The sequence below is a fragment of the Rhipicephalus microplus genome, unplaced genomic scaffold (genome assembly GCF_043290135.1).
Source record: "Rhipicephalus microplus isolate Deutch F79 unplaced genomic scaffold, USDA_Rmic scaffold_13, whole genome shotgun sequence".
In the NCBI taxonomy this organism is placed as follows: Eukaryota; Metazoa; Arthropoda; class Arachnida; order Ixodida; family Ixodidae; genus Rhipicephalus; species Rhipicephalus microplus.
Window position 1 is genome coordinate 29,852,665 of NW_027464586.1, and position 20,841 is coordinate 29,873,505.

Genomic DNA, 20,841 nt, shown 5'->3' on the forward strand with positions numbered 1-20,841 from the left:
GTCCTGTGAAAAGAGAATAACAAAATGCACGTGGCCGGGGCATTAGCGGCGCGCTGCGCTACCTGCTGTTACGATCGATGATGGAAAGGAGTGCATCGCCACCTATCACGTTTCCGAATTTTGTTCAACGCTTCTTGGCGCCTCCTGTCTTCTCTTGTGGACTGGACGAGATAATGCGAAAGAAGTGTTTTGGTGGTTAAAGTAAAGGGAAACGCATTTGCGATGAAACATGGCAGCGCTGAAGTCTTGCTAACTTGAGGTGCTGAGTATTTTTTTTTGCGGCATGCATGAATAGTTTATACAGGGCTTTATAGTTAGTCACCAGAGGAGAAAGAAAACTTTGTTCAAATGTATTAGCGTGGGTTAAACAGTCGTGTGTATCTCACCAGTTAGAGGTCACTTATACCCTATCGTGCTGTACAGTTCCACAACTGAATTATTACCTTAAGAAAGCTCGACTCAAGGCGTCACGGCTTTTCATTTTTTGTAACGAAATTGAAACAATTGAACATTTCTTTTTATTCTGTCGTAGTTACTGTTCTCAGAGAAAAAGATCTTTAGTAGCCCCATTACAAAAGCTAGGAATACAAGTAAATCTACCAGTACTTTTATCTCTTGGCGGCACTGCCACAGGGATATATGCTCCACTGTGTTTGATTACATCAATGCAACTAAAAGATTACCGTGCTAGTGAACCCTAACCTTTTCAGATCTTTAGTTTATAATTCGTAGCGATGTCTGTCAAAAACAAGAGATGGTTTGACCGCTTGCACAGCAAACATTTTTGTTTATTGGTAGTAGTATCTCTAAACTAATTTTTCAGATTGGCTTTCATTTCATTTTAGTTTCATTTAAGTATCCTACTACCCGGTTCTTGGCCTATCCCCCTCTGTGGGTTAGCGCCATCTATCTGAGGTCTTTAGCACCAGCATCAGCGTGGACTGGTGCCGGTGAGGTTATGCGAGCTTAATAGATCTTGGTAGGTGCATGTTTACCACAGGTGCTGTACGAAGACCACGAAAGGAAGATGCACTGGTCAACACATGCGCGCTACAAGCAACAGTATTAACTTGACAGAGCGTAAGGTTGGGCATGTTGGTAATTCTTGTCACTATTTTAGCGCACTGTAGGATTAATCCGGAGGACAGAGTAGCACCGGAGACATCCCTGTGTCCTTATTGTTGCTGAAGACTGCGGATGGGCGGCAACAAGAATCAGAATGTCGTACAAGACAAGGTAAAAGATAGGCACGAGCAGTTGAAATAAACATTGACGTTATTGGAGTAGGGCTCGGGTCTTGAATACGCGACATTTTTCTGGTGCCGAAACTTCCCGGTCGCGCCCTTCCAAGACTTTACTTCCGATGGCGTCGTTGGAGCGGCTGTGCAAGAACCGTGGTGTCGTCAGGGCGAGCGTCACACAAACTTTCACGCTTCTCACCGATGAGCTGCAAGCCTTCATTGCCGATGCCAGTCAGGTCGACTCCCACGTTGCCTACCTCACTCAGAAGAGCGCCGAACTCGCCACCTTAAACAAAGAAATATTCGAAGCGACTGACGACGACGACTACACGAAAGAGCTCGAGGTCATGGAAGAGTACGGCCGAAGGTTCTCTTACACCGTGTCACAAGCACGTGTCTTTCTCCGAGAGGCCGCAGACAAGGCGACAGTAACGAGTGCTGCGAGGCCAGTGCCTACATCACCGAACGCCGACGCTGGTGGTCCCAGCACCACAGCCCAAAGCCAGGTTAGTGACTCGCCTCGAGTAGCCGAGAACCATGCAGCGTAATCGCACGGTGTTCCAGCCAAAACTACAGATTCCGTCGTTTTTCGGTGCCCTTTGCAATTGGCAGTCCTTCTGGGACCATTTCAGTGCCACGATTCTCCTGAGTGAAGACCTTTTAGAGATCGATAAATTAAAGGACCTTCAGTCTAATTTGAGCGGTGCAGAAAAGAGAGCAATTGAGGGCATTCCACTAACCGAAGACATATACAAGATCGCGATCAAGACCTTGACGGAGTGATTTGGGCGACATGACTTGCTTATCAACGAGCACGTTGACCACCTGCTCGCCTTAGCGCCAGGCTAGTCGTCGGCAGACGTGGAGAATCTTCGCCTGCTCTACGACAAGGTCCACTTTCTAGTCTCCACATTGACCGGTTTGGGCGTCTAACCTGACCAGTACAATGTGGTCCTCAACAGTGTCTTGATATAGTGTCTGCTGGTTGATCTCGCGATTCTCTACCACCAGAAAGTGCTGGAAGCGCCACAGGAAACTTCCGGCATCGTGACAACTGAACAATGAATTCGCCAGGCTGCCGGATTTCTCTATTTCCTTTGCATTCAGATTGAGATCCAGGAGAAAGGCAGGCCAGGACGAATGGTGTCGGGTTTCGCGTGTTTAAATTGTTATCCGAAGAGGACGTCCAACTCCCGACAGTACCAGTGGGACGTCTACCAACGACGTCTCCACTTGCTGGCACTTTCTGGAATTGAAGCCCGACTTTTCTTCCTGACTGCAATGCTTCGGCGACGCGGCGTCTCGACATCTTCGGAATCGAATCATCTGTGGAGAAAAAGAACAAGGCTCTGCCACAATTTACGACATTTGCGGATAGCCCAATTAACTTTTGTGGTTGGATTTCAGTGACGCTAAATGAGCGAGGTGCAAAGATACCTTCAGTGAGCGTTAATCAAAGCTCAGTCGAGTGCTATGCACAAGCACAACCAAACAGTATCACGGAAAAATGCGAACTTCTGAACCAGAATAAATCGGCAGTGACAGCATCTGCCAACGAAGAACGTGGAGGGAGAGTTGAAACAGTGCAAAGAGAAAATGTATATTTTACGTCCCATCACGCAGTCATCCACCAGGGTGCCATCACGACGGTTCGTTTTGTGTTAGACGCTTCACCGCCCGCACTAAGTCATCTCTGCCAGAAGGATCTCCTACTGCAGAGTTCAAAGCTCGGCGCTGAGGTTGTGCAGATGCTCACTGTCTTCTTATGTCAGCCAACCGTCAACTGGAAGTTCGTGGGCGACAGAATTCCTTCGGGGGGGGGGGGGGCGAGGCTGATCAGAGTGTTATCCGATCTGCAAAAGCGGCATAGAGGGGGTCACTTAGAAGCAACAGTTTCAACGCTGAGAGGCTCATGACTACAATCTGTGGAGTTTCAACTGGTTGTCAAGAGTGGACTTGTGTAACTTGACAATAGTCCAGATAAGCCTTAACCACTGACACAATTACACTGCTTACTCGGAAGACGTGATGTAGACTTTCTACAATGAGGAACCTTCTCCGCTACAAGCATTTACAAGAGAGGATTTTCCTTGCCACACGCACTATCATGAGTGTCTCTCATTGTACCGATGGGTCTGAGAGAAATGGTCTTATCTCCTACTACTGCAGTTCGTGCGCTATGGGCCTGGTCTCAAAATGCCGCGGCTGCGTGCTGGTGGTTGTGCTTGTGCGGGAACAGGCTACGCGCTTGTATGTGGCTACAAGGCATGTCAAGTGGCATTATAGCTGAACAGTAATATGTCAATGCACCTAGTGGGAAGTCGTGGTGCGTGCATCTCTACTCTGTCACAGGTTGTTGGACAGGAAATCAAATGACCCGTTCAGAAGGCTTATATTCTGAAAGGAAGTGAGTGAGAATCAACAGCCTTGGCCCCTAGGGAATATGTTGCTGATGATTGCAACAAAAAGCAGAACGTCGTAGAAGACAAGGTAGAAGTTAGGCACGAGCAGTTGAAATAAACATGGACGTTCTTGATGTAGGGCTCTGGTATTGAATACGCGACACTTGTGTTATGTTGTTCTTCGTCTTCTTTCTAGAGCGTGCTAAAATGAGGTAGCAACGATAGTATTCATTTCTTTGACCGGTTTGAACAAAGACGCCTTGAGATACACGTCACAAATCACATGACCTTCGTCAAATCTGTTGAGCTAGGCAAGAAGATACAGCGTAGAGATGATCAATCAAAACATATCACTCGAGCTGCATTAGACTGTTATTTCAAATACGGTTTCCGAAAACAAAAATCTACTGATTTTGACTTCCCTGTTCCGTTGCTATGTTAGCGAATGTTGTGCAGTTCCAGACAGCCGCAAAGACCAATTGCTTATCTCGTAAATTGTCAATAACTGGCATCGCGTTCATTCCCACCCCCACGTTAATTTCTCTCGAATGCTTGAGTTACGAATCGTTGAATTAAGTCTTTTGTCGGACACCATCGGGGCACTTTGTTGCTTACGCAGAAGCTACCTCAATATTCAATCTGTTAACTTTTTTATATCAAAAAGCAGACAGCGTTCTTGATCATTCTACGCTAGTGGATGATCAAAAGCTTGTTTAAATTTATCTAAAACACCAGAATTGCAGTTGACATCGTGGGGTAGTAAGTCAGACGATTTCGCAGGAATTATTTGACTCACATTCCACCATTGTACTTTCGTGTGCCACTAGATGCGTACAGATTCAGTGCCCCCCAGATATCAATCAATCAATCAGATTCAGTGCGCATTTCTGGAAAGAGGGCGCTCATAAGCTAGAACAACAAGCTCAGACTTTTGTTTCACATCGCCTTTCCATGTTTGGGCGAGCTGAAGCTCACAATGATTTTTTAGCTACAGAACTTTACTATGTATCGCAAGTTATACAGCGTTTTCGCCGTACTTTCTTAATGGTCATGTGGTCTTCGACTTTTCAACCAATGAGGTGGGACAACGTGTTCAGGCCAGCAAGGGTTGAAGGCCTGGGATTAGTTCATTTATGTCTATGGCAAATGGTTTCACGGTTCTGCTTTTTTCGCGACAGCTCCTATCTCATTTTTGATCATTCTTGCAGATTTTGTTTGTTATTGTCTTACCTGACTTGCATGTTTCTTAATATTTTTCAGCACGCCCATGTTTGTCCGTATGTATGCAGGAAGTTTTCATCGCCGTCAGGTTTCTCAAAGTACAATTTTTCATAGAATACTTATTTACAGTATCACGCATAAACTCTGGAAATACTGTTATTCATTCTATTTGCACCTCCACATCACAGGTCATTGTATTGCGACCTTTGAGTACTTATTATTATTCCTTTATTTATTTGGCTTGAGTACATAAAGAACATGAAAACAGAGAAAATATGGAGGAAACAGGCTGAAAACTGCCACCTATAGGGGCACAAAGCCTGCCTGCTCCTTTGGGAAGGGGAGGCATAGAGTAAATAAAGGAAGAAAGAAGGAGAGAGAAGAGGAAAGATTAATTAAGGGAAGTGGGACACCCACACGAAAAAATTTAATAGTCGCATGAAAAATGTGTATAAAGGTAATGATCCGACATTCCACCGCAGCACGAAGTGGCGGGGCTTTCGACTGTTCATTCTGTTTTTGGTGAAGGTCGTCGAGAACTGGGACGAGTGTATCCAAAAGCTGTTCTGCGGCTAGTGCTGCTGGTGTCTGGCGACTGGCAATGAGTGATATAATGCGATTAATTAGCATCTTAAGTAGGTCGGTGAGCTTGGAATTGTCTTCGACAGAGTCCGTTTTGTTTGTAATCTTTTCCACTGTAGGTGGGGCCTTAGTAGGAGCGATATTTTCAGAGACTGCCTCAGACATTTTCTGGGGAAGCACCGGCCACAATGTTGCTGATAGAAAGAAGTTCCGCTTCTGCTCTTTCGTCTCAGGTCCGCTTTTAGTACTATATTTTGAATGTGTAGGTACATCTGTTTTGCATTCTACAGCGAGTAAAGGCGTACTGAGGTCGAGACTCTTCTCTCCCGACGCTTTATCTTAGGCTTTTTTTTCATTTTTTGTCAATATCCAAGTGCTCGCCGTTACAGTTAAGGCACTGAGGTGTCAAGCTGTCACCAAATTTTACGTTGCGCTTTCTGTCACATTTGGCACAAACCAAAACACTTGTGCTTATACTCTGCACACGTCTAAGTTTCAGGCACTTACGACACTGTAAGGGCGTTGGTACGAAAGGTCGAACTGGGTGTCGCACTAAACCAGCCTTTATGTAATTAGAAAGCTTTTCACATTGAAAAACAATCTTCACACAATTTGACGAGCCTAGTCTGCGGACGCTGATGATTTCGCATGGAGGCATGCAAACAATAAGACTCTTCAAAACGTCATCTTGAAGTTCTATGTCGACGTCAGATATAAGACTAGCTGTTACATTCGTGCCATGGGGTAAAAAAGCCCGCTTGTTGACACCACAGAGATGCGATAGAACAAGTAGGTTTGTAGTATCTTCTGATCTGTTGTGTCTTTTGTTGGTCTGTAGGAATGTGTTGGAATGAACAGAATCTGTAGGAATGAAAGCAACATTGACACTTACAATATTGAACAGTGAAACTCTCAAATCCAAAGTTTTATAAAGTGATCTACAACTTCCTTATAGTATTTATGTCCAGGTCCACGGCTTTAAGAATCAAGTATATAAACATGCCTAACAAGGCAGTTAAGAACAACATTAAGAATAGTGTGACGCACTGCAGATGCCATTGTACATCTGCTTGCATCGTGGTAAAGTACATCACAACATTTGAAACCCCAGATAATAGCAGCCGGAGCACAGGACGAAGTCGATTGGCCGTTTGCTTGCGGTGATGTCTACACAAAATGTTTTGATCAGTTCTTAAGAACACTCTTGTATTCGTACGTAAACATTCGTACAAAGTTTCTTACCTTTGGCTGCTTTCTGGAACTAGAAAAAACTCGCTTCTTACCTCTTCATTCAACGTTATCAGGCTAACCATACATGTAATTACTAGTACGTATATATGACTCCAAACTGCATATTGCCACATCTATTTACCTTAGCTTCAATTACCACCCAAAACCCCAACAAAATGAAATACAGCCCTAAAGGCTGTGCCTGTCTCTTCTTTAGCACTTAGGTACTTTTTGCGTTTACATATTTATTTATTATTTATTTGTGAAAAACTGCAGGCCAAAAAGGCCCAAGCAGGAGGGGCACAAACACAAACACAATATCAGTACATGAGTGACACAGCTTCACTAAAATACATCTGTGTAAGAGGAGAGCGAGTAGAAGAGAAACATCAAAACAAAGAAAGCACGCGATCAGTACATGAGTAACACAGCTTGACTAAAATACATCTGTGTAGGAGAAGAGCTAGTAGAAGAGAAACATCAAAAAAAAATCAAGCGATATTGGGAGGGGGGGGGGGGGGTCAAGATTCACAGAATTAAACATTGGGTTCATCAAGATCGAAGGTTTGGAGGAAATCAGAAGGCAAGTTATTCCATTCTGTTACAGTTCTCGGAAAAAAGGAAAACTTAAGTAAATGTGTCCGCGCAAAATACAGAGTTAAAGATCGGACATGAGAATGACGAGTTTGCCTGGTCGAAACTGGGGTAACGTAATGTGATGGGTCTAGCCCAAGTTTATTGTTAATTAGTGATTCCAAGAATTTTAGACGGAGAAGCTGGCGCCGCGATTGTAGCGTCTGGAATTCATTATCTCGCATTAGTTCCGTAACTGATGTACCACGACCATACTTTGAGTGAATAAAACGCACTGCTCGTCTTTGAATCTTTTCGATGGAATATATGTTAGATTTAGTATGCGGATCCCGTACAATACAAGCGTATTCAAGCTTTGGACGTATTAAAGTGTTATAAGCTAATAGCTTCACTTGCGACGGGGCGTCTCTGAGTTTGTGCCTTAAAAGACACAGTTTACGGAAAGCCGATGACGAAACATCGGCAATGTGTGCATTCCAGGACAACTTATTCGTTATCGTTATACCTAGATATTTGTATTGACTGACTTCTTTTAAGGGTTGGCTTTTGGAGGAATAGGAAAACCGAAGGGGATTTTTCTTGTTAGTAATTCGAAGGCAAACAGATTTATCGAAATGGAGCACCATGCCCGATTTGTTACACTACGAAAGAATATTGTTAAGGGCAGTGTCGAGAGCAACCTGGTCGTCTGGCGAGTGTACATCTGTGAAAATAATGCAGTCGTCTGCAAAAAGTCTTATTTTAACCGGATCACTAATAGCATTAACAATATCATTGCAATAAATTATAAACAGCAGCGGACCTAGAACACTACCCTGCGGTACGCCGGAATCTACTGGGAGATGAGGTGATGTCTGTCCACAGACGTCGACATACTGTTTCCGGCCGTTCAGGTAAGCAGACACCCAGAATACTAGGTAGTTTGGAAGCCCTATAGTCTGCAATTTCTCGATGAGCTTGTTATGGGGAACACGGTCGAATTCTTTACTGAAATCTAAAAACAGTACATCGACCTGACCAGCTTTGTCTAAAATAGAAGCAATGTGATGAATAACTGAGACCAACTGGGTGACTGTGGAAAACCGTTTTCTAAATCCATGCTGAAAGGGAGATAAAATGTGGTTATCATTTAAGAAGCTGTTTATACGAGTGGCAATTATATGTTCTAGCATTTTGCAACATGCGGAAGTCATAGAAATTGGACGGTAGTTTGGTATGCACTATGGGTCCCCCTTTTTCACAAAGGGCAGAACACGTGCCAATTTCCAATCGATGGGTAAAGTTGCTGAACTTATTGAGGCTCGGAAGATCACAACAATGTACTTGGCCAATATTTCGGCATATCGCCGGAGAAATGCATTGGGTATGTTGTCTGGTCCAGGGGTTGATTTAACTTTTAATCGCAGCAGTAAATTTAGGACACCATCAAAAGAAATGAGGTTAGGATCTGAATCAGAAGCGTCAATGCTAGTTAAGACAGGCAGGGTAGAAGTTGAAAAAACACTATGGAAATAGTCGTTGAAATTTTTCGCGATAGTTTGGGGATTGTCAATTATAGTGCCGTTAAACTTGATTCGGTTTACAGAGCTTTTACGGTCCCTAATAAAATACCAGGATTTTTTAGGGTCCTCTTTGATGAAGTTTTGTAACTTGACAGTAAAATAAAAATTCTTGGCACTTTTAATAGCTGCGGAAAGGGAGTTACGAATTTCCCTGAGAATGTTAGCGGGAGCACCTTTTTTCCGATAGCGCTTGGCTTTACGCTTCATTTGTATTATTGGCCTTGTGATCCATGGTGTGAACTTTGGGGGTTTTTTTTGTTGTGTTAGGTACAAACAGTTCAATGCAGTGGAAGCATAGTTTCTTAAACTTATCCCAGAGAACAGCAGCGTCGTCGCCATCAAAATGCACCAATTCACATTCAAGATAATCTTGGATGCTCGTATCGTTAGCACGGGAAAAATTTTTGACCTGTTTAGAGTTAGGTGGGCTATTGGAGCGATTACAATGCAAGGGAAAAGAAACTGTGACCATGTCGTGATCAGATAAGCCGGGTTCAACACAAACACAGCAATCAAGAATAGTGGGATGCATGAACACAAGATCTAGTAACGTGGACGAAGCATTACCAACACGTGTTGGTTGCTGAACAATTTGGGCGAGATTGTGGGAAAGCATTATATCGAACAGTATATTTGCATTAATCAAATCTGATGTCGGCTGCATTTGGTTCCAGTCAATATTAGGCAGATTGAAGTCGCCGATGACAATTAGCTTTTAATTACTGTAATTTTCCATATGGGTTTTCAAGTTAAACAAATAATCCGGCAACGAATTCGGCGGCCTGTACACTGCCTACAATACAAAAGACTTATTGAAGTGTGGAAGCCTCAGGCATATGCTTTCTGTACTTTCAACGTCCGGTAAACGGGTGACAGTAATTCCTGTTTTAACAAGTACTGCAACTCCACCACCTCTTGAGGCCCTATCTCTGCGGTACATTTCATAAGCTGGAGGCACTAAGTCTTGGTCACACATTTCGCTGTGGAGCCACGTTTCCGTTATTACAACTACATGAGGGTTGTATGCTAAAAGTACAGCCTCAAGTTGTTCGGTTTTATTTCCAATGCTTCGAGCATTCATATTAATCAGTCTAACTTGCTTCTGCGCAGCTGGTCAACACTTGCTACCCGTACTTTCGTTATCGGGTGCACTGCCGATAGACTGAGGCGATGCCGTGGCACACCGACGGCTTCCAATGAACTGACGTTTGTTTGTTACGTCATTCCAAATAAACAGATCATCACCTACACGCAACTTATCATGCACCAAAAATGCCTTCTTGCCTTGTTCTTTGTCGGCTTTTGCACTTTCCCACAGTAATTTACGTTTTGCCAACGTCTGCTTTAAGTAGTCGTTCTGAACAAAGATGTTAGTTCCCTTTAGGTTGCTCGCCTTTTTCAGCACAGCTATCTTTTCGGTGAAGTCTTTAAGATACAAGATAATCGGCCTATTCGATTCTGATCTTCCAAGCCTATGAATCCGGGCAACAGAAGTGCATTTAACGCCGAGCTTGCTGTGAAATATCGTGAACTGCGTCCACCCGTGACGTATACGCTCAACGTATCAATTGATTGATTGATTTGTGGGGTTTAACGTCCCAAAACCACCATTTGATTATGAGAGACGCCGTAGTGGAGGGCTCCGGAAATTTTGACCACCTGGGGTTCTTTAACGTGCACCCAAATCTGAGTACACGGGCCTACAACATTCCCGCCTCCATCGGAAATGCAGCCGCCGCAGCCGGGAATCGAACCCGCGACCTGCGGGTCAGCAGCCGAGTACCTTAGCCACTAGACCACCGCGACGGGGCACGCTCAACGTATCAATCCCATAGATGTAGCCAATTCAAAACAAGCACGCAAAACGTCTTCAGTTGATCGAAACGTCGAAGTGGCAGTGCGGCCTCTCGAAATCGGCAAAACTGCGACATTCCAGACACTTTGAAGCTATTAATGCCAGAATTGAGAGGTACAGGCAGAATCTCGAAGAGAATAAACGCGCCAGAAGGAACGTCATCCAGGACACTAAGCCGGCCCAAGCTCAAAAGGTTAAAGGTTCGAGAGCGTGCCCGTTTTTTAAAATAGACTTTTAAATAGTAGAGAAAAAATCCAGGCGAGCTACGAGTCAAATGACCTAGAGAGCTTATAGGTGGTGAGTTAGTATTCAAGTGTGCTAAGCAAGGGAACGCAGCCCTATACTTAGTGGTGGCGCAGCAACCTAGCACGAAATGACAAAATTTGGTTCGAATGGAGACGTCGGACCATTACCAATCGTATATTTACTTAAACGCGAGATGAAGGAATCGTTATTAAAAGACAAAAAAACAAAATGTCTGCAGTCACCGGTAAGACTCTCCATGGCCAGAGCAAGATTGGCCACTCGGGTGCAACACCTCACCACAACCTACAATGAATACGACAATTAACCCTTGGCCCTGAGTCCGCAGCGGCTGCAAAGCAACTGTTCAAGGCGGCGGTCAGTCGTGCGACGTAGCGGAGGGTGCTAAAAATTTCGGGTCGGGAGAGGCGCCATTGGAATCTGAACTTGGCTGCCTTCAACGCTAGAACGCTATCTAGTAAGCCTAGTCTAGCTGTGCTATTCGAAAAATTAGAGGGTGCTAAATGGGATGTAATAGGGCTCAGAGAAGTTAGGAAGATACGTGAGGCCTATACAGTGCCGAATAACGGACACGTCCTATGCTACGATGGATTAGTTGACAGAAAATAACCAGGGATGTGGCTTCATATACACAATATTATAACTGGCAACAAAAAAAATACTGTAGCTTCAGTGAGAGGGTGCAAAATGTCATAAATGAATTTAAGGAAAGGTAAAAAATGAAGTTGGTACAGGCCCATGTGTCTGCAGCGAGCCATGATGGTTATTTGGTTGAACTCTTCAATGAAGACGTAGAGTCAGCCACTATTAAAGTCACGGTATACTATTCTGATGTGCGGCTTTAATGCCATAGCAGGGACGAAACAGGCCGGAGACTATGCAGTGGAGGAATATGGGATTGGCTCTAGAAATGCCGGAGGGGAGTCAACAGTAGAGTACGAAGAACGTAATAATTTGCGAATCTTGTACCTTTTTCGGAAAACGGGCTGACTGTAAGTGGACGTGACGGAGTCCTGATTTCCAAAATAAAATGAAATACACTTCGTTCTGTGTTCACACCGAGGCGTTGTACAGAATGCAGAAGTAGTTGACGAGATCCGATGCCATGGCCATAGAATGGCAAGAGCTCGTATTCACCTAAACAAAGCAAAGACGAAAATTGGTCCCGAATCTCCACATTACACTGCAAATGTCATCGAAAGACGCTCTGGATAGAGTGAACAAAACGTTTATTTGATGTTCTGTGCAAGAAAATCGGTGAATGGTATTCTGGAGGAGCCGCGTTAGAGTGCCTCGAGCATATAGCGGAGGCAAACGAGCGCATCGAGGCACGTTAGACTCGAGTGCCATCTGGCAGTTATCTTCGAAAACGAAGGCGTGCGCACTTGCGGAGAAAGACGCGTGCACGTCTCGGAGGTAATAAGGTGTACAATGCAAAACAACGGGCAGCTGCCACCACCACGCGGTTTTGGCAAAGCGTTGGAAACGCGCATATTTTTGAGCATCGCGCTGCACTGTCAGAGCAACGCGATAAACGCAACAGTCCTTAAAGTTACTTGTGTGTGCTGCTTCTAGTATTAAGGCACACATACGAAGCATCGACGTGTTGTTATGGCGCCTCAGATATTCGCAATAATAGCTTTTTAATTGACAATCGCACAACTAAGAACGCTGAATCTTTAGCAATATTGGTGGGCGCGTCGGATGGGGTCGGCCGCTTGGTGCCGTTTAAGGTATCATTAAGTGCAGACAAACAGACAATCGTGCAGACAGACAGACGGAAATTTTTCTGTCGAAGGTCTCCGAGAAAGAGTATTGTTTTTAAAAGCTGATACGCAACAAGGCAATTATTGAGCTGTAGGTGAGAGGGAAAGTACAGCAATTCAGTTTTTCTTCAGAGTAGATTCGAGGCACTAAACGGGGTAACCGACGTTAGCGTTGATACAATGAACGATAATCTTACCATGATAATCAAAGAGTGTGCAATCGATGTTGGAGGTGGAGCCGCTAGACAGCACACTGGCAAACTATTTCAGGAGATAAAAAATGGTCCGTTACGAGACGACAAACCATGAAAGCCTCAAATGCAAGCGGCAAAATACAGTCCACTTTCAGCGGAAGTTTCTCTAGTGGCACTTTGGCTTCTCCTGCGATGTCTCTGACCACCTGGAATTCGAGAGCAGCCACTGTGAATAATGCATTGCAGAACGTTTTACCCCTTCATTACGCTGCTCCATTACCGTGATCACGTGAGGCACAATGTACGGCATGTAAAATAAACACCCAAGTCAAAAGTGCGTCTAACCTGTTTAGGAAGCACGAATATGTAACCTGTAATTGCGAAAGGCTTCATTGCGACGTTGTGTGGAACCCACTGCTAAACACCGGGACCACCCATTGCAACTTTCGCTGGTTAATCATTTGCATGGCGTGCTTCGGCAGTGTTATTTTAGTACTTCGTTTCCTGTTGCCGTGGCTGCGCATGAAGTTCGTTCTTCTTGACCCCATTTCAGTGATGGATGATTTGTGCTTTCCACAGGAGCGTTCTTGGTTCCTTACCTGCTGACCTTATTCCTGGCGGGTATTCCCACATTCTTCCTAGAGACGTCACTCGGACAGTTCTTGAGCATCGGCGGCCTCGGCGTCTGGAAGATATGCCCCATCTTTAAAGGTAAAAACAGTCCTGTCTTTCTCTTTTGTTGCACTTGTCAGTGACAAGCAGCACCAATATGCATTATTGCGCGCTTGCTTCAAACGTAAACGGTTCGTCGATTGCGCTTCGCATCTCTGTTTCGAGACATGGAGGTGTCTCGCTACCTCACTCAAGAAAGACATGCAATCTGAAGCCAAACGCTTGAGATCTGCATCATGCAAGTTTATTGTGGGTAAACGGGTGTGCGCGAATACACACAAAGACACAGAAAAGAAAAGACAGGGATGAGCGCTTGTCCCCGTCTCCTTTTTTTGTGGCTTTGTCTATATTTTCGTACACCAGTTTACCGAAAATTATGAACGAACTCACCCAGCTACAAGTTTTACTGATGCAAGTTTATCGAGGCACGATAAGCTGTAGCTATTTAATAAGCGCGACGTCGAAGGCCACGCAGTTGGTTAAAGCTGTTGTTTTCACACAAAAAAACTTAGTGCTCCTAGGCGTGACCCTCAGAGTACGCGAAAATGTTAGGTTAGTGGAAAAGAGCTGCGGACAATCATCGTGCGGTGGTTAAGCAGAAAAAAGAAGAAAAAGAACGAAAGGAGAGAATGCAGAAATTTATTTTTGTCTTCTTTTATTCTTGCAGTTTGCGCATCACGCCAATATATCAGTAGCATACAACTGGTTTGGAAATAAGTTCTTCCCTCAACAAAACGGATATGAGCTTCAATGCATGCAGTAAAGCTGTGGCTATGTAGCACTGTAATGACTGTAGATGGTTGAGCAACATCTGAGGTTCACTCACTAGGCCGATTGCGAGAGCACGCACACACACACACACACACACACACACACACATATATATATATATATATATATATATATATATATATATATATATATATATATATATATATATATATATATATATATAAAGAACACAAGCGAGTACACGTACGAAAGACGTGTACTTCCCTGACGAAGGCCGTGCCACGGCTGAAACGTTGGCATAAAAGTATTGCTCTTTCGTACGTGTACTCGCTTGTGTTCTTTATACGTACCAGACCCCTTGAACTTCCTGCTGAATATATATATATATATATATATATATATATATATATATATATATATATGGACTCTGCAGGCGGCGTTGCGAGCGGATGCACCTCACTTCGTCTCTGCAGTTTTCGAATGAATTAGCAGGAGTTTCAGTGCCTTGATCGAAATTTGGTTGGTTACCATGAGCTCCCGAGTGACCACGCGGACCCGGGGACACCAAGTTTCACGGTGAGGGTGCCTTTTAGGGGCGAAGCTCCTTAGGGCGTGGGCTGTGCGTCCCCTGTAGCCTGTATGTAGCCACCTCTAGTTTAGTTCTTGCAGTGTTCACTAGATGGCGGTACCGTCCCCTGTATGTAGCCACCTCTAGTTTAGTTCTTGCAGTGTTCACTAGATGGCGGTACCGTCTCCTGTATGTAGCCACCTCTCGTTTAGTTCTTGTAGTGTTTACTAGATGGTGGTACTTGTAGCTGATGATGAAAAGATGCAAGATGTTATAAACTAGAAAGCGGTACTTGTAGTTGATGAAAGACGCGAGATCTTATAAAATAGGAATGATATCACATATGGCGCGTGTCATTGGTTGAAGGCAATCGTTCGATTTAGTGCGGCGACGTACGCTAGGGGGAGCGATGTAATAAAATCGAGTGGGCAAAATGTACAGAGGATTCATGGTTTACCAGGTTTACCTCCGGAGCTTCGCCCACTCATCATCATTCATTTCGTGGATATGGCGGAATTTTTTTTGAGACTTTTACGACCACATTTACATCGGCAACGAGTGTGAAGCGTTTTAGGGCTACTGCCGTTCTGACCGAGCTAGACCACGTCCACTGCTCGCGGGCGCCATACGGCAGGCCCCACAGAAAAGATCCAATCATGGAGGTGGACGAAACAGCGTCTGACGACACTCCGGATGGGCACGACGATAGAAACACTGTCACAAACCTACCTGAAGCTGAGACGGATGCCGACGGCTGGATTGAAGTTATGCGACGGAAAAAACGCCACAAAGCTCGGCGCGATGACGAACCATTCCTGCAGCGCGAGACAAAAATGCGCGGCCGCAAAAGAGGCATTGTGAAGAAAACTCTACGTACGAGTAAAATGCCGAGGCTGCCAAAAGGAAACATTCAGGTGATCATGAGACTACGGAATGGCCTGAACCTCCGCACGGTGGGCGGGTGGCAAAACGATCAGGAGAATGGCTGGCATAAATGCGGATGAAACCTTCACAATTTGCCCCAACTACACTCAAAAGATTCTGGTTGCCAGCATGCCCGACGAGGAGATGGCAGGCAAGTTACCAAGAATCCGCTCAGGATTCCGCTCAGGAAGGAAAAGAGTCCCGACGTGGGTTTACTTTACTTTAACAGCTTAATGATAACAGTCGCGAGCTACCTACTCTGCTAGAAGCAACTCGATTTCTCTCGAGATTGTGGAAGACTCGGTCACAGAGCTGACGTGTGCCCGAGACCGGAAGTCAAACTCTGTCTGATTTGAGGCATGAAAAACCCAATTACCGCGCAGAAATGCTCGTCAAGGTGCAAAATCTGCGGGGAAGCCCACCCTATGGCCAATCACACGTGTAAAGCAAAGAACAAGGTTCCGTGCGTAGTAAAGGCGATGATATGGCTCACAAAAAAACACAGATGACGGGTCACTCCCGAAAATTGCGCACTCACTCACTCCCGAAGAGGACGCACTCACTCCCGAAGAATGCGTGGGGGACCAGTACCTGGCCCTCTCGCAGCATCACCCATCGCAACGTCACCCATGAAGAAGCCGTACGAGATCAAGGTCCGGCTCCCAACAACGCAACAGAGCCCTTGACCCCCACTTCCCCTCACTGGCGGTAAAAAAGAGGCCTCGCAGTAGAAGGAAAAGCCTCAGCCGAAGCCGTAGCCATGGTGCACGACACTCAAGTAGCGAGCCCAGTTTTTCATCGGGCAACGGGCAGCCTCCACCTGGCGGAAAGCCGAAGGGATCATGCAAGGTGTCTTGGTGACACCTGGAAGCTCAAGAAAGCAGAAGTCCGGAAGGGATCTCACTCCGCGAAGACCTACAGAAGACCTTGAACATGTCAATCGGGATGCGATTAGAGAAGTTAGACAAAAAGAACAGAGAAATAAGGGATGAACTGAGCAGGGCGAGACAACAAAGCGACAAATCGGCAAAGAAGATCAACGAGTTGCAAAAAACGCTAAATAAAATCTTCAAGCACATGGCGGGACACGCCGGAGGAGCCAACACCCACCGTGTGCCCATGTACACCAGTGCAGCAGCTGAAGAGGAGATTGACATGCTCGACGTAGAAGGACCGACAGTTGGGTCCAAACGCAAAAATCAGAGTGGCGCGCGAGCGGATGACACAGAGAACAGGCAATAATCGATGAGACCCAGGTCAAATGCCAAGAAAGTAGACGTGCTCAAGCAAATGATCGACAAGTTGGTGGATAAGACAGAACGCATGTTTCAAATGCTTCTCACGAGGCTGAACGAGTCCGACGCCAAACGGAATGTGCAACACGCAGCCGTAAAGACTCAACTTCTGGCTATGAACGAGCAATTAGAAGACGTAGAACAAAGAAAGGGGCAGCTGCAGCCTCCAGAAAAGGTCGATGCCCCGCCTCCCGTCACTCGAATTTTGACAATCGTCCACAGAAGCAGTAAAATCAATGTCAGCCGCCCTAGAGCGGAAGGAATGCACGGTTAGTCGAGCTCTTACTACACCCTCGCATGACCAAGGCGTGCACAACGGCACGCGTGCATAACGGCAGACTCATCGTCTGACAATGGAACTGCTGAGGCTTCAAAAAAACTACGATAATGCAGTACATAGAAACACTTTCTAAAAAGAAACTTCCAGATGTGACTGCCTTACAAGAGCCTTATAACCACGCCAAGCTTCCGGGGTACGTCATGCAGTGTCCGTTTTCAGAGAGCACGGGGCGAAGCATCACGATGTGCATCATTGTAAGAAGGGGAATAGCGTTTGTTGAACACAAGGTGGACGTGTCGAGCGACATCGATAATGCTCTAATAGAAATCACACTAAGCAAGGGCATAACAGCTAAGGTGTTCGTCATCAACGTTTACCGCACCCCCTCTAAGCGGGGTCTCACTCACAACTTTGACTGCCTCTTCCGCGAAGCGATGGCGAAAGCCGCCTCCAAACGCTTGTTGAATTGCGGAGACTTTAACGCCCTGCACACGCACTGGGGATACCGCAACGCCTCGCCCAAGGGGAGGAGGCTGGCTGAACTAGTGGACAACCTCGGCCTCACCTTGCTAAACGAGCCAATGTCGCACACCAGAATCGGGCAGGGTGTGTGCCGCAACACGACCCCGGACCTCTTTATGTGCGTTAACATGGACGTGGCGAGCTGGGAAAATACGTTCGAAGACCTAGGAAGCGATCATCGAATCCTCAACTTGGTCGTTGGCAGGAACGCAGAAAAAAGCGCAAATCGCAAAGTCAGGATCGTCGACTGGGACGAATTTTGCAAAAACAGGAACATTGAGAAGGAAGACCTCATCAGGGATAGTTGCAAAAAAAAGGTCATGGTGCAAGGAAATCCTGGCAGACGTGGAAAAAGCCACTAAAGAAATAGAATGGACAGACTAGTGGAAAGAGGAAGGCCCGGGCGGCGAGAGAACTGAAGCCTTGACCCAACCAGAGTGGACAGCCATCTGGTGCACCTCATCCTGGCCAAAAAAATTGATGCAGCACAGAGTAAGCAAGCAGAATTTTAATAAAAAGCTACAGAAAAAAAGCCCCGAAGTCAACCGCAAAATCGAGACTCACTGTTCCCGCTTATGCGAGCAGGAATGGGAAGAGCTTTCCAATACCATGGACGAATATATGAGCGCGGGACGCACCTGGAAGATCCTGAAGCAGCTGCTAGATCCCGCCAGTTCCAAAATGGCAGTTCGGACAAAGATAGCCAAGTGGTGGCACAAATACGAGGACGACCCGGAAGCCCTCAGGGACGAGATCGTGCGGACGCACCTCACTCGCCCCGAAGGCTTAGAGAAAGAACACCGAGTATACTGGCGGACCTAACGAAGAGCTCGACGAGCACTTCTTTGTACAGGAGGTTACGGTGGTTCTTCAGCTACTCAAAACGAAGTCGGCACTTGGCCCAGACAAAATCGCCAACAAGATCTCCAGAAACCTTGACGACAACGCCATCGTGAACCTATGCAGGTATGTCAATGAGTGCTGGAGGACAGGTCAGGTTCCGCGCGAATGGAAAATCACAGACGTGGTGCTTATACCCAAACCAGACAAGCCACTGGTAGTCGAGAACATGAGGCCAATCTCTCTCACGTCGTGCGTCGGCAAGGTGATGGAGCATGCTTACTTGAATAGGGTCGTGACGCTCCTCGAAAGTCGAAACGCGTTTGGCATCCACATCATCGGGTTCCGGAAAGGACTCTACACACAGGACGCAATGCTGCAGATTAGAGGACAAGTCATTGATGCACCAAGCACGCACCTTCGCGCCATACGCGGGCTAGATGTCGAAAGTGCTTTTGACACTGTGAGGCACACGGCCATACTGGAGAAGATCAGTCAGCTAAACCTAGGGGAGAGATTCCACCGATATGTCAGCAGCTTCCTCGACGGGCGAAAAGCGCGATTTCGTATCAACGGGTTACCGTAAAGACAGTCGAGATGGGAGGTGCCGGAAGGCCTCAAGGCTCCGTGCTCTCCCCAATGCTGTTCAACCTCGTTATCATTGGCCTTCCGGAGTGGCTCAACGCGATCAAAGGCTTCAACTATACAATCTACGCGGACGCTATTATGATATGAACCACAGAGAGCAAGAGTTCTGGGAGTCTGCTAGATAGGCTGCAGGGAGTGGTAAGCGAAGGTGAGAAGCACCTCGAAGAAACGGGGCTCGTCTGAGCTCCAAACAAGTCGGAGATCCTGCTCCACAGACCTCAGAAACTGGGACGTCTCCCGAGGGACATGGCCGAGGTTCGTCAGACGGGCGTGTGTGTCACGGCAAAAGAAGGAGTCCGCATACCCACGGTGTCCAATATACGAGTCCTCGGCTTCTAGCTGAAAGAAAACGGTGCCGATTCCGAGTTGGTCAGCCGGCTACAGAAGGAAGTGGCAGCCACCACGAACCTGATACGAAGAGCTACAAATAAGAGGAAAAGAATCATAGAGCACAATGTAGTGAGACTAATAAGACATATGCTTTAAGCCACATCACATACGTTGCTGCTTACGTCAATTGGAGTACAAGCGAAAGCAACAAGCTGGACACGATCATCCGCAGGGCTTACAAAACTGCATTAGGCGTGCCTCACTACACTGACAACCGCAGGCTCTTTGAGCTGGGCGTGCACAACACGCTCGCCGAAATCATCGAGGCTCTGAGGATTGCGCAGCTCGAAAGACTGTCGGGCACCAATACCGGAAGAACCATCGTCGACTTCCTCGAAATTCGTTACCATGGGATGCAGGGACTGAAGGACGCGCTATTGCCAGTGGTCAAGAATGCTATACTTACAAAGAATGTGCCCAGAAACATGCACCCAGTGTACGATGCCGAAAGGCGCTTTTGCAGAGCGAAGGCAATCTTCAAAAAGCACGGCAGCCGAGAGGGTGTCCTTTTTGTCGACGCTGCTAGATACCCCCAGCCCGACCGAGGACAACAGCAGAACGAACGAAAGCAACAACAACGCCAACGGACACCTGCATTCTCCATGGCGGTGTCGACATGAGAGAACAAACTCTGGTGACGGGATCTGCGAGGCTCCCATTGTCTGAGGCGGCAGAAGAAATGGCCTTAGCCCTCGCAATAATTCATAGTTGAAATGAGGACACTCTTATCGTGAGTGACGCCAAGACGGCGGTCCAAAACTCTATGAAAGGATGGGTATCTGTCTAGACGGCGCACATGCTAAACGCCAGAGCCGGAGATTTCAAGTCTGGTGTGATTGCTGCAGTCTCTCAAGTGGTTACCTGCGCATGCGGAAGAGCTTGGCAGCCGCCAAAGATCTGACCTCCCGTCGATCCACAATGAGCGCGCCCACTTTTTTGCGAGACTGCTAACCTGCCGCGACACAGACTAAAAGGCCGTCGATGTACGACACATTGACGATGGCGAGGCACCTGAGGTCGGAGGACATAATACCTCTACGACGACGATAAGAGAGCCCG

At 46.3% G+C, this 20,841-nt stretch overlaps 1 protein-coding gene across 2 annotated transcripts in view; it reads left to right on the forward strand.

Annotated features, from left to right (window-relative positions):
* Gat (sodium- and chloride-dependent GABA transporter) overlaps positions 1-20,841 on the forward strand; it is an 879,924-nt gene that overhangs the window by 322,927 nt on the left and 536,156 nt on the right. For both annotated transcript variants that reach the window (XM_037414907.2, XM_075882687.1), the window contains exon 2: positions 13,491-13,622. In XM_037414907.2, the coding sequence (XP_037270804.1) occupies positions 13,491-13,622 (132 nt within the window). The remainder of the gene's footprint in view (positions 1-13,490; positions 13,623-20,841) is intronic.